Below are 15,000 nucleotides of genomic sequence, written 5' to 3'. Positions count from 1 at the left end.
GACTAGCGAGTGTGTCGTTGATTTTCAACAACGTTGACATTTATTGACATTTTCAAGAATAAAAGTGGGAAAATGTTGACAGGTTGGTGACCCGGTTTCAACAGCCGCTGTCACGGTAAATGGTAAATGGTAAATGGTAAACGGACTGACTTATATAGCGCCTTATTCCAAACCGCTTTACAACGGCCTCTCATTCTCCCGTTCACACACACATTCACACACCGATGGCGGCCAAGCTACCACACAAGGCGCCGGCCCCGCTTGTTGGGAGCAATTTGGGGTTCAGTGTCTTGCCCCGAGGACACCTCGACATGTGGACCGGCAGGGGTTCGAACCTCCATTCTGCCGACCTCGCGATCATTAGACGCCGGCTCTACCTCCTGACCCACAGCCGCCCCTATGCTCCCCACTCACAATTATCCTCAACTTCGGAAGCGTCGAAAACCAAAAACCCACGGTGGTGAACCTAGAGACGTAGGAGTGATGCTGTGTGGTTAAACGTGGTGGTGGTTCTTCCAGACTTACCTCCGGTGTGGACCAGCCAGCGACAGCTGCTCCCGTGGGGGTCCCGGGCCTGCAGGAGGCCCACCAGCTCCCCCTCCAGCAGGGTGACGTCCTGCTCCTGGCAGGCGTTGCAGTTCCTCTTCAGCTGGTAAAGACGCTCGGCCGGGTACTCCGCGATGAGGCGCGCCCGCTGGACCTCCGACTGACGCTGGATCTCTGGGGGCTGGAGGAGGAGGAGGAGGAGGAGGAGGAGGGGGGGGGGGCAGAGGGGACGGTGAGCCCAGTCATCAGTGCTCCCGTAAGGGGAGAGCGATCGCTAACGAGCCCCCCTGAGCGGAGGGTGGTGGGTGGTAGGAGGGTGGGGGGTGAGGGGGTTGAGGAGGGAGAGGAGGGGGGGTTGTGGTTTGATGGGGATCCGTGGGGAGAACAGGGAACACACGCGCACACATACACACACACACACATACACACATACTCACACTCGCACGCATACACACACTTGCACGTACGCACACACACACGACAAGACAAGCATATCATCTCTTGTGCTCTCTTTTCCTCTGTCTCTCTCTCTCACACAGACACACACACACACGCACCCACACACACACACACCCCGGGGGAGGGGTGCCTGTGGGAGTTTTTGGGTTGCCAAGCGTCCTATTTAATCACAACCCAGTGCGCTTGACAGAGTCTGCTGCCTCTGATATGATCCCCAACATTGGACTTTAATTGACTTTTAATGAGTTCAATTAAAAAAGAAGGTAAAAAAGAAGCTAAGAAAGAAGAGGAGGGCAGTCTTACGGTCGGGGGGACCGCGGGGTGATGCCTCTTCTACCTAACGGCTACGGGAATGAACCCACCCTGAGATCCACCTGAGGAAACCTATATACTTACAGTATACATCCTGAGGTAAACAGAGGAGACGCAGACATTCCGTTGGGTTAGCTGGGTCACCTGACCGTGACGTAGTTGTTAGTGAGTGTGTCTGTGGTTGTTAGTGAGTGTGTCTGTGGTTGTTAGTGAGTGTGTCTGTGGTTGTTAGTGAGTGTGTCTGTGGTTGTTAGTGAGTGTGTGTGTGGTTGTTAGTGAGTGTGTGTGTGGTTGTTAGTGAGTGTGTGTGTGTGGTTGTTAGTGAGTGTGTCTGTGGTTGTTAGTGAGTGTGTCTGTAGTTGTTAGTGAGTGTGTCTGTGGTTTGGTTGATAGAGCGTGATGCGAACAAGGCTTAGGGTTGGGGGTTGGATTCCTGTTGGGACTGTATATACTGAAAGATGTGTTCACTCACTGCCATGTAAGGTTGCTTTGGATAAAAGTGTCAGCTAAATAACATATTATATGATATATATATACTGTATCTTGTCATACTGTACCTATCACTATTTTGCTTATCTATTTATTTTCTATATACATGTATATGTATCTCTATGTATCTATTCTTGCCATTTTTATTTCTATCTTTATTTTTTGTATTACTATCCTTCTTTTTCTGTATTTCTTTTAATGCTGTATGTAAAGCACTTTGAATTAACCCTGTTGTATGAAATGTGCTATCCAAATAAACGTGCCTTGCCTTGCCTTGTTTTTAGATCATGTTTTATATCACTATTTGCACTTCTGGTTCGATGCTAAACTGCATTTCATTGTCTGGTACTTATACTCTGCAATGACAATAAAGTTGAGTCTAATCTAATGTATTATTATTGTTGTAGTCGTGGGCGCGTTAAGGCATCTCCTCTTGGGTCTGTCTTGACTTGAGAGAGGATATACAACACAGTACGTTATACCCCAGACATACCGCCGTCTTCTTGTCCTTCTTGTCAAAGCTGACTTTGCGCTCCATCAGCTTCTGGGCGTTGTCCTTGACGAAGGTGAGGTTGTTCAGCTCCTCCATGATGCAGTTCTGGACTTCGCCGATGTTCGACAAAGGAGCCTGGACAAGCAAGCAGACACATAAGAAACTAGAAGTCTGGTGACACACACTGAACCATTCACAGAGACCATACTACAACAGTATTCCTGAGTATGAGTACCGGTAATTCTAAAATATCACCACATTCAATATGGTTTTCTTTTAACAAGTCTCCATTTACACAATTTTCCCTCATAAACAATAACACTCATCTTGTTTCTCAAACTTGACACTCTCTCTCTCTCCCTCCCTCCCCCCTCTCTCCCTTTCCCTCCCTCCCCCCTCTCCCTCTCCATGGCTCCCTCCCTCCCCCTCCCTCCCTCCCCTCTCTCCCTGTCTCCTCCTCCCCCCCCTCTCTCCCTCTCCATCCCTCCCTCCCTCTCCATCCCCTCTCCCCCTCCCTCTATCCCTCCCTCCCTCCCCCCCTCCCTCCATCCCTCCCTCCCTCCCCCCTCCATCCCTCCCTCCATTCCCCCTCTCTCTCTCCCTCCCTCCCTCTCCATCCATCCCCCCTCTCTCCCTCCCCCCTCTCTCACCCTCCCTCCCTCTCCCTCTCCCTCCCTCCCCCCTCCTTCCCCCCTGCTACCCCCCCCTCTCCCTCCCTCCCTCCCTCTCCCACCCCCCCTCCCCTCACCGGTAGCTGCCCCAGCGAGGGTGCCCCGTGGCGGCCCGTGTCCGTCAGTCCCGTGAGCAGCGTGACCAGACAGACCAGGCAGTTGTTCAGGACGGTGGCGGCAGCGGCGTTGAACCTCTGCAGCTCCTCCACCAGCTGGGCGTTCAGCGCCTCGTAGTCACGCCGCGTCTGGACCTGACCCGGGTCCTCGACCGGCGACGGAGAGGGGGAGGCGGAGGAGGAGGAGGAAGGGGAGGGGGAGGGGGAGAGTGAGGAGGAGGAGGAGGAGGAGGAGGAGGAGGAGGAGGAGGAGGAGGGAGAGCGTTCCAGCCGGCTGCAGTAGTCGAGGAGTTTGTCGTAGCGCTTCTGGATGAGCTTCTGCGGGGCGGCGAACATCACCTGGAGGGAGGACAGGGGGGCTAGGACCAGCCGCTCCAGCCGCTCCTTCTGGAAGGGGGAGGAGGAGAGGAGGAGGAGGAGGGAGGTAGAGAGGGAGAGGGTGAGGACATGGACTCACACTACACACCCTTGAGTATCACAGAGAAACACAGAAATAATGGCCGTCAATTTATTCTCCCCCCCCCTCCGGAAAAAAATGATACAGAATTGTAAGTGGTGAACGCAGCCCTAAGACTCGATGAAAGGCGGCGTTATTACGTCTGTAGCTCTATTCATCTCTCCGCGTCGGGATCGAGACGGGCCACCTGCGTCTCCTCGCAAATAATATCTCCTCTAAAAGCCCGGCCTTCCCTGTCTCTTTTGAAACGCGCTCAAAAGGCGCCGTTCGTGAAAACGTCTTTTAATGAAAGAAGAAGAGCACTCTCTCCCTCCCTCCCTCCCTCCCTCCCTCCGCAGACGTGTTTGTCTCAGTGCCGCGGCCCTGTGGCGTGCAGCGATATTAGCTCTCTATTAGCCCTCGTTCCAGACGTGCGTCGGGCGCCCCTGAGCGCGGCACAATGACACCCCATTCACCAGCCCTGTTATCTCAGATTAGCGACAGGCGCTAGGCCGTACGAGAGAGGAGAGGCAGGAGAGGGAGAGAACAAGAGATGGAGAGAGAGAGAGAGAGAGAGAGAGAGAGAGAGAGAGAGAGAGAGAGAGAGAAAATAAGATATGAAAGGGCAGGAGAAAGAGAAACAGAGAGAGAAGGTATAAAAGAGGAAGAGAATGAAGGCAAGGATAGTGAGAGAGAGAGAGAGATAGAGAGTGAGAGAGAGAGAGAAAGACAGAAACAAAGAGGCGTAGAGGGAGAGGGGGGTGGGAGAAGGAGAGAGAGACAGAGAGGGGTAGAGGGGGAGAGAGAGGGGGGGAAGGGAGAGGGGCAGCTTTTGAGGAGGAGGGGAACATAAGGATTCACCAGGCGGGAGACAGGAGGGGGAGGGGGAGGGGAGGAGGGGGGGTTGATTGGCAGATCACTCACTTATGGAGGTGTGAAGGGAGGAGAGGGAGAGAGGGAGAGAGGGAGCGGTGTAAAACTACAAGGAGGCAGAGCTGGAGCAGAGCCAACAAGTGTACAGAGAGTTCAGACAGCCAGGCTGACAGGAGAGGAGAGAAGAGACGATCCTGGGAGAGAGGGAGGGAGAGAGAGGAGGGAGAGAGGGAGAGAGGGAGGGAGGGAGGGAGGGAGGGAGAGGCAGATGGGAGGAAGGGAAAAAAGGAGGAGAACGCAGTGTTGTCAAGGAAGATGCGGTAAAGAAAATACAGAGCCGGTAAAGGAGAACACAGCAACTAAACCCCTCAAAAAAAGTTTGGAAACGTTATTTCAGTCGATTCTTCCTCCCCTTTAGTAATACCAATTGGTATTGTATTTTATAGCGTTGGAAAGCCTGATTAGTCACCTTTACAACGAGGTACAACTTGTAAGGATCATGCATTCGTGGAATGAGTAACACAGCTAAACGTGTGGGTAGCAGGCCAATTTTCTTTGCCAAAATCCCCTGCAATATTCTTCTGTTGGTATTCACTCTCGTTTTGAGCTTCAAGTGCTGGCAGGTGAATGGCACCTAATTGACAGGAATGATATTCTGGAGCCAGTGGCGATCCCATATCTCCAGAATCTGAGACCTAACTCCATCCTCCAGGAGGACAACGCTCGCCCCCACAGAGCCAGGATCATCACAGAGCACCTCCAGAATTTGGGAGTGGAGAGGGTGGAATGGCCTGCCGTGAGTCCAGACCTCAACCCAATTGAACACTTGTGGGATCAGCTTGGGTGCTGTACGTGCCAGAGTGACCAACGCAACCATGTTGGCTGACCTGCGGCAAATCCTAGTTGAGAAATGGGATGCCGTCCCACAGCAGTGTGTGACCAGGCTGGTGACCTGCATGAGGAGTAGTGCCAAGCTGTTGTGACTGCGTATGGATCTTCCACACGCTACTGAGGTCCCTGACAGTGTAAAATTGGCCAATATGTGTTGTTGTTTCTTTATTACTGTGGGAGAGTGCAATCATCCAAGCCACCAAGCAACTCAAAACGAGAGTGAATACCAACAGAAGAATATAGGGGATTTTGGCAAATATTTTTGGGCCGCTACCCACACGTTTAGCTGTGTTGCTCATTCCACGAATGCATGATCCTTACAAGTTGTACCTCATTGTAAAGGTGACTACTCAGGCTTTCCAACTATGTAAAATACAATACCAATTGGTATTATTAAAGGGGAGGAATAATCAACCAACCGTTTCCGAACTTTTTTTGAGGGGTTTAGTTTGTTTAGCGTTTTCAACGGATAACCCGTCAAAATACAACCGAGTACCCTCAGACCATGTCTAGGACACACAAAGATGGCCGACATGGAATTGGAATACATAATTGCCATGGTAATAAAGCAGAAAAGGTGGCACCATAGCAACTATGCGAAAGAGGGGTAGTGGTGGTCTACTCTAGTGGATAGTGAGTTGGACTTGTGATCGGAAGGTTGTGAAATCCCGCCTGAAGCCACACCACTACTAGTGTGCCCTTGGGTAAGGCACTTAGCCCTCAGTTACTCCAGGGGGAATGTCCCTGTAATTCGTAATTGTAAGTCGCTTTGGATAAAAGCGTCTGCTAAATGGCAAAATTATAAATTATTATACAATTATTAACTATCGGCATGGTTTGACTGAACGTTCCAATGTCAGTTGAGCTGAGCTGGTGATATCACACGAGAGGGAGTGCTGTTATACTGAATATATATTAGTATAATATTATTCAGTATAACAGCACAACCTCAAGTGTGATATTGCTTTTATACAACAGTTCCACAGCGCCATTTATTAGTTAACAGTAATAAGCGACAACAGATTATGATTTGTTTGTTTATTTCATCATTTATTTTGGCTCCGCCAACAAAAAATAGTTCCGCAACTGAACTTCAACTGGACTGTTGCCTAGTAACCTGAACACAAACATGTTGTCTAATTAACGGTCATTTAGTAGAACACCTGTGCAGCGGAATGATACATAATTATAGTTAAAAGTCCCAGTTCTGTTTTACTGTATATCGGAACTCATGGAATGCCTTTTGTCCAAATCAAATTACTTAGTCGGAACTAACTGTTAATAAATAATAAGCTGTAAACTCAAACCTTCCACAAGATGGCCGCCCATTCTATTTCTACAGGATAACATAGACTGGATTCTAATAGCTAGAACAGATAGATATATCTAGAATAGATAGAGTGGCAGATGACAGCAGACATTATTCATAACCTGTACATACTAAGATAAGATAACCGTCAATCTCTAATACAGTCACTGTCATTCAATCATTCCTATTACTGTCGGAAAACCAAAAAAAGGCATAGTCGTACTTACAAAGTGCTTGTAGGGGTCGTTGACGTTCTTGTTGTGGTTGAAGCCTTTGGTGTCTATTTTATCTGGGTCTTTTATGATGTTCTCCAGATCCGGAGCATTCTGCACCGCCACCGCCACCATCTCCTACGGAAATGACAAGCAAACAGCGATAAGGTCAACAGGCCTCCTCTGTTTTGGGGAATATTCTGCCATCGACAACGAAAAGGCTACGCGACTTCGTGACGGAGTGTGACATTTTTGTTCCGTGTCGATTAGGGTTGCATAGTTCCCCTAAGTTTGGGAAACCTTCCAAATCAAGCGTCCTCGGGTCTGAGAAAGGCGCTATATAAATCCAAGATATTGTTATTATTATTATTATTATTATCAGTGGCGGCTGGCCGATAGAGGGCGCTGGGGCGCCGCCCCCACCTTCACTTCCTTGTTGCGATTTGTAAAAGTTATTTTTTTAAATAAACATTGTTTATTCACAAAATGTGGCTGATATTCTGTCGGCGCCTATCAGCATTCATTAAAAATCCTCCAATACAATAAACATTTTTATCTGTGTGTGTGTGTGTGTGTGTGTGTAAAACTCACTGTTAAAATACATAGGGAGAGAACGCGGGGCGCCGTGTCAATGCAAGTCTATGCCAGGACGAATACTTTTCGGTTACACGTGAGCTGTAGCAGCGCTCCAATTGGCTGTCTCTATTTCTTGGCCAGGACGCACATTTGTGCGCCCTGGCCAAGAAATCTCCGGTTGTATTGCAGACAATGCATTATGCTGAGGACTCCCGACTTCCGGTTTTCCGGACTTCGGGCTTCCGGAGTATTTTAAATGAACATTCGTAATGTCTGTCTCTGATGTTCATGGTCAATTAAATCAGCCTATTTTGTGCAACTAATAATGTTCCCGCTAATGGGTTAACCAAGCAGCCTTGCACCTAACGTGCAAGCACCTATCTTCGAACTATTCATAGCAATATGCGCGGGGCAAGGCGGAGGTACGGGTAAACACGGCTCATGTTCTGTCATCAAAGGTAAGAGTTGGTTTTCTTTAACTCAGCTGATGCATTGTTGTGTTTCTGACATGGTCTGGTTGTGTTTCTGACATGGTCTGGTTGTGTTTCTGACATGGTCTGGTTGTGTTTCTGACATGGTCTGGTTGTGTTTCTGACATGGTCTGGTTGTTATACATCATTGAATGTGTTGACCTGCTGTGATGTGTTGACCACCATCACTCTCCATCATCATCCATCGTGCAGGCACGCGGGAAGGTATTTTGACTGGGGGTGCTGAGGTGCTGTCTATATACGCTACAGGGAAAAAAATTGCCAGGGAAAAAATTATAACGATTTCTCTCCCTCCCTCCCTCCCTCCCTCTCGCTGATTGCTCGTTCGCTCACACGCACACAGTGGCATAACGACGGGCCCCAATGCACGCGCAATAATAGTTAAGCACGCACGCACCCACACACTACAAAGACGTAACGTTAAATATTTTACCAACAATGTGTTGGAATTTACAGTAATTTCCACCCAGCTCACAGTGTCCCACAATGTCCACAAACATGATGTTGACCATTATTACAGACAGCACTCCATGTCGATTGTTATTGCCTCTTAACGGAAGCCCTTCGCTGCCGAAGAATCGGATGGATCTGAATATCAGTTCTAATACGTTTCTGGCCGTCTGTTGCTCTTTCTCAACAACGTCCGACAGTAGAGCATTAATGGGAGTGTTGTTAAGCGAAGCAAGCAACTGCATCAGCATCTTCTTCCAACTCCACTTCAATTGTTCTGGCTGATTTAGCATTTTTGCTAAAGAACTCAGAGATTCCCTAGCAAGATATGACCATGTGATCACTAACATTAAAACTAACAAACACATTTTTACATTTATTACAAAAAACACATTTATTTTTATTCCCAAAAGCAACAATAGTTATTATATTGTTTTAAATTATTGTTTGAATAATATTTTTATTTTTTAAATTCAGGCAGGAGGAGCTCCTTCTGCCTGCCGCTAGGGGGTGCTGCAGCACCCTCAGCACCCCCCTTCCCGCGTCCCTGCCATCGTGTGTCTATGAAATAGATAGTAACTGTACTACTGACTGCAGCATTCATCTCTGCTCATTGATGTAGCCATGTCACACAGACACATAGTACACATATTCATCTGCTACCTTTATTAACCTGAGTGTAGCTGTGAGGCCTGTACTAGCCTTGTTGACTAGACTTCCTCCTTGTCTGACACTGGGTATTGGACCGTACCGACGTCCATAGACCGGTCACTCTTCCACCTCAGTGTCTGTAGTTGACAGGGTAACTTCTCCATGGCCCACACGGTCATTTTAAGGGTGAAAGTTGAAATTATACAGTGGTTGTAATGCCAGTGCGTGTTCTATGCGCGTGCACGCGGAAAAAATCGTGCACGCGGAAAAAAATTCGCGAAAAGAGGACCCCCCCGCCACACTGCTGTGCCCCACCCAAAATTTTGGGCACCAGCCGCCACTGATTATTATTATTAATCATTTCCAACGTTTCCATATGGAATCGGACAGGGATTTTGCAACCCCTCGTCATCGATACAGAAAAGGTGCGACTTTCAGAAATGCGAGTCATTTTCAGCCACTCTTCAATAAAAAAAAGTGTTTCTTTGTAGAAAAACAAGTCATAAAAAACCAAAGCATTTCGGCGTTAACCCTCTCCCCCTCCCCTTCCCATGTGTCCCCAGCACTACGTTAATTAGGCCCCTATACTTTCTTCTATTTACCTTTTGTGTCTTTTTATTATTACTGCTCAATCTTTTCAGTTTGTAAAGCGTCTTTGAGTGTCTAGAAAAGCGCTATATAAGTCTAATGTATTATTATTATTATTATTATTATTAAAGCCTTGATCAAATGAAGCAGGGGGGCTCGATGTTCTGAAGAACAGAAACCGGTCTGTCTGTCTGTCTGTCTGTCTGTCTGTCTGTGGTGTGGTGAAAGGTACAGTCTGTCTGTCTGTCTGTGGTGTGGTGAAAGGTACAGTCTGTCTGTCTGTCTGTGGTGTGGTGAAAGGTACAGTATGGACACGTCACCTGTGTGTGTGTGTCTGTCTGTCTGTCTGTCTGTGGTGTGGTGAAAGGTACAGTCTGTCTGTCTGTGGTGTGGTGAAAGGTACAGTATGGACACGTCACCTGTGTGTGTGTGTCTGTCTGTCTGTCTGTCTGTGGTGTGGTGAAAGGTACAGTATGTCTGTCTGTCTGTGGTGTGGTGGAAGGTACAGTATGTCTGTCTGTCTGTCTGTGGTGGAAGGTACAGTATGTCTGTCTGTCTGTCTGTCTGTGGTGTGGTGAAAGGTACAGTATGTCTGTCTGTCTGTCTGTGGTGAGGTGAAAGGTACAGTATGTCTGTCTGTCTGTCTGTGGTGTGGTGAAAGGTCCAGTACGGACACGTCACCTGTGTGTGCTGCAGGTAACAGTGGACGTTCTTGACCAGCAGCCTCACAGCTTTCTCCAGGCTCCGGAACAACTTCTCCTCCTTGTCAAACACTTCATCTCTCACCTAGAGGGAGGAGGGGGGGAGAGGGGGGAGAGGGGGGAGGGGAGAGGGAGGAGGGTCAGGTTCAACACCCCAGTACGTTTACTCAAGGCCCAACAAATATTGACCTTTCTTTTAGCCCTTCAGAGGAGTGCTAAGGAGGCTAATGTCTTTGGAGATAAACCCTAGGTTCAAAGGCTTTTGATGCACGTCACATGGTAGAGTGTCCAAGTTCGCTACCCTCCCCCCCACACACAGACACACACACACACACACACACACACACACACAGGCACACACCTACACACACACAGATACACACACACACACACACACACACACACACACAGGCACACACACACAGACACACACACACACACACACTGACACACACACACACAGGCACACACCTACGCACACACAGACACACGCACGTGTGAACGAAACACACATACACAGACACACACGTGCGAAGGCAAGCGCGCACACTCACACACACACTCACACACACTCACACACACACACACCCGACCAGCCCGTTTCACTCACTTTCATTCACACTGTGTCCTGCGTGGTAAAATGGTAAACATGGAAAAATGGTCAATGGACTGACTTATATAGCGGCCTTATCCCGAAGTGCTTTACAATTAAATGGCCTCTCGTTCGCCCGTTCACACACACATTCACACACCGACGGCGTGCGTACCTGTGGTTCCACCCCCGTGAGGATCTTGAGGTAGCCAGTCAGCCGGTCAGACTTCTTCCTGATGGAGTGCATGCTGAACTTGTGCAGCTTTCCCCTCAGAGTCCCCCCCTCCTCCTCCGTCCTCTTGTACTTCATCACTGGGGGGGGCAGAGAGCAGTCAGGGGATCACGGAGGGGGTCAAGAGGGGGGGCGGCGGTGGGACACAGGGTTCAGAGCCAGGATTCAGCCACATACAGTATGTGACACAGTCTGATCGTTTGGTCCGCATGTCGGCAACCGATCAAGCTGTCCGGACTTTTCTTTTGAAACACGGAAGTACATTTCGACGTCGTTGAGAATCACGACACAAACCCGCTAGTCGTAATGGATTGGGTGAGTAATCCCCACTGCTACCTAGTTAACTAGAACACTACTTTACATTGTTAGCAGGCTCACAAAACAAGCTGTGTTAGTTGACTAGCGAGGATATGTCGTTGATTTTCAACAATGCGGAAATGTGTTCACATTTTTTCGAAAAGAAAAGTCCCATCATTACATCAGATCCCGACATGAGGACCAAAGCATTAGAATGTGTCATATATAAACATCTACATCAATGACAACTACAACAACAGTAATGTATCACCACCTAATGTACAGAAAGGTTGCGGTTTATACAAAATGGCTATAGTCCTGTTGACTCACTGCATATCGTTAAGGGCGGTGTGAGTATGAAACAACAGTATGATACTGAGTAGGGCTCCGAAATTCCTGTAAGTTCGGGAATAATTTCATACAGTAAGTTTTGTCATGGAAACTTGATGGAAATGATCGGAAAGTTTCCCCAAAACTTACGGGAATTTGGCGACCCTAACTACGTAACGTAGTAAATGGTAAATGGACCGACTTACATAGCGCCTTATTCCAAAGTGCTTTCCAACGGCCTCTCATTCACCCGTTCACACACACATTCACACACCGATGGCGACAAGCTCCCACGCGAGGCGACCGGCCCGCTCATCGGGGGCAATTTGGGATTCAGTGTCTTGCCCGAGGACACCCCGACACGTGGCCAACCGGGGGGTTCGAACCGCCGATCTGCTGACCTTGCGATCAGTAGACGCCGGCTCTACCACCACCACCACCACCTGAGCCACAGCCCCCCCCCCCCCCCCCCGTAGTGTTGTTGTTGTGGCGTCCCTCACCTAAGTCCTTCCTCCTCTTGAACTCGTTGATGTTGAGGGTGATGATCTTGGCGGCGGTGAGCGCCTCCTGGAGGGGCCGGCGGTCCGGGTGGTTGTCGGGCGTGGCCTGCCACAGCTCGTTCAGCAGCAGCGGGTACTTCATCACCCTCTGGACCGGTTTGATGATCAGAGACCCCATGTCCAGCAGGTTGGTCTTCCCTCTGGACACGCCGGCGGTCACACAATCATTCACATTCTTTTTTTTTCTCACACAGGTGTTGTGCATTGGCTAAGTGATGTGAGGTGTTTTTGTGTGCCTATCAAATATTGCAATATTCATTGTTTCATCTTAAACATACTTTAAAGGGTGGACATAAACTGCCCACTCTCAGGAGTACACTAGACATTTAGGAGCAGGCACATACCATATATATCAAGTAACAGTGAGACCAGTTTAACTCTAGCTAAGGACTTAGGAGCCTTGCCTAGAGGCCTAGTGGTCAACAGAACAGAACAGCAACATAGAGCCATGTATGGGAACTAATGTCAGTATTGTAAGTTACGACAGACAGATGTAAAGCTATTCTCTCTCTGGGAACAAGTATATAAGCTGTAACTTCCATGAGTATATCGCTCGGCATCCCCTATGCCGTAGCCAGGCTTGGGACCTAACAGAGCATGCTGCCTTGGAAACATCTGTACAAGAGAACGTAACCCAGATCTGCCTAATACAATGATTACCATTCAACCTTCTCTCTGAGTCATCAATGACATTTCCCGGCCACCTGACTAAGGAGGATCTCCTTACAACACTAAGTCAAGTGAGGTTTGTTTGAACCCTTTAAAACCACTGCATTCACTTGTCTGCTTCACACCTAAAGAAGGTCTATGACCGAAAGCCTGCAATAAACGAGGTCTTTTTGCACAGTGTTTGAGTGTGCCGTTATTCTAACATCCAGAGGTGTATTTAAATGTTGTCTAATTAAATCACTTGGGAATGTGGTTGATTTCGTTCTACACCCAGTCCAAAACCATATTGAGAAATTACAGATAGAAAGGATAGAACGCTGGGATACTTACTCTTGGTCGTATATTTGCCTGTAAACGAGAAACATAATGATTAATTCAGCATGCCGACAAAAATACTGGTAATGAATGAGGGGGGAGGGTGTGCGGTCGCGTGCGGGGAACTCACTTCAGCGCCAACACACACTTGATGAATTGTTGTTTTATGTCTTCCTCTTTCTCGTAGGCTTTGAGTGAGGCGTTGGCCTCGTTGTGGTGATAACAGTAGATTTTATAGACATCCTCTATCGCTGCTTTCGCCTGGATGAAAACTTCCCCTGTTAGAGAAACAAAAACACTAATTATTCGCTATTCTTTAAAAAAGCTCGGGCCTCAAAGTCAGCATGTTCTATCAACATTAGCATTGTTGTTATTATTTTTGCACATTGCACATACCTCTTTTTGATATAACCTCTATTTATACATCTGTACATACCATACTGTACATAGCTACCTTGACTGTACATAACTCATAACTGTATATACCTATAACTACCATACATGCCTTACTGTATCTATCACTATCACTGTCATGTTTTAGATCATGTTTTCTATCACTATTTCCACTTCTGGTTAGATGCTAAACTGCATTTCGTTGTCTGGTACTTGTACTCTGCAATGACAATAAAGTTGAATCTAATCTAATCTAATTCTGTCATCAACATGACTCAGTATTACTGACTGCGTTTACTCAACATTATGAGCTGCGTGACTGTTGCATTAGACGAGCTGGTCAAAAGCGCCAGGCGTGAGGTCACACCGCGGTCAAAGGTTACCTATGAGGAGAGCTTCCGGGTCGGGCTCGGCGGTGGCTTCCTGTAGCCTGTGGAGAAGCGCTGCTGACACCTCACACACCGTCTCCATGTTGGTGAAGAGACGGTCCACATCCACCATCTACACACACACACAGACATACACACACACACACACACACACACACACACACACACACACACACACACACATCAGTACACATACAGAATAACAGAGAAATATTCAGACATATATTCAAAATGTTACATTAGAGATATTCAGACATACATTCGTTTAAATTTTGACCATTTAGCAGACACCTTAATCCAAAGAGATTTACAATTCGAGATGACAGGGACAGTCTCCTTGGAGGAACTTAGGGATTAAGAGCCTTACTCAAGGGCACACTAGTATAACAAAATATTGAGATATTATATGTTAGAGATATATTCAGACATATACTCATATATGTATTATATCCTTCCAGAAAGAGAGCAGAACACAGATTTCATATATATATGAATACATATATAGACACTCAGACATATGAAACTTTCCACGACTGGATGTTACTAGTACAATATAGCACAATAGGCCACGATATACAAATCTCTTTGACTTCCTCTTCGTGTCCGACCACAACTATGAAATCCGAGCGTCTGATAACTCCATCACATTTGCAGGTGACATCACCATCCGCTTCCTCATCTCGCCACTGTTGGTTTTAACCAATCATTAACCGGGATGACTTCATTTATGATTTTATACCCTCGGTATCCGTCACAGAGCAGCCTTGAAGACTTGACTGGCCGCGGTCGATAAGCGGCCCTTTTGTTTAGGGCCTCTATGTTGGTACGGGAACAAAGATGATTGTGTGTGTAAGCACACCCTTACAGCATAGAAGTTATGTGAGTCAGTACATTCATCCGTTTACAGGAAAGAGCGAGGGCCTGAATGAATACATATGAAAGCAGCATTCCGCTCTCTC

General features: G+C 47.7%; 1 protein-coding gene across 1 annotated transcript in view; it reads right to left on the bottom strand.

Moving 5' to 3' along the window:
* The window catches only part of arhgef38 (Rho guanine nucleotide exchange factor (GEF) 38), a gene marked incomplete at both ends in the record, with an annotated part of 25,284 nt that overhangs the window by 5,164 nt on the left and 5,120 nt on the right, over window positions 1-15,000 (bottom strand). Inside the window, 10 exons of the mRNA XM_080533842.1 lie at window positions 526-727; window positions 2,300-2,434; window positions 3,048-3,473; window positions 6,823-6,945; window positions 10,245-10,349; window positions 11,032-11,168; window positions 12,216-12,415; window positions 13,275-13,292; window positions 13,390-13,537; window positions 14,036-14,150. Of these exons, the coding sequence (XP_080389968.1) occupies window positions 526-727; window positions 2,300-2,434; window positions 3,048-3,473; window positions 6,823-6,945; window positions 10,245-10,349; window positions 11,032-11,168; window positions 12,216-12,415; window positions 13,275-13,292; window positions 13,390-13,537; window positions 14,036-14,150 (1,609 nt within the window). The remainder of the gene's footprint in view (window positions 1-525; window positions 728-2,299; window positions 2,435-3,047; window positions 3,474-6,822; window positions 6,946-10,244; window positions 10,350-11,031; window positions 11,169-12,215; window positions 12,416-13,274; window positions 13,293-13,389; window positions 13,538-14,035; window positions 14,151-15,000) is intronic.

The sequence above is a fragment of the Nansenia antarctica genome, assembly GCF_963989245.1.
Source record: "Nansenia antarctica genome assembly, chromosome: 6".
NCBI lineage: Eukaryota > Metazoa > Chordata > Actinopteri > Argentiniformes > Microstomatidae > Nansenia > Nansenia antarctica.
Note: the sequence above shows the minus strand (reverse complement) of the source record. Positions and strands in the feature narration are given on the sequence as shown.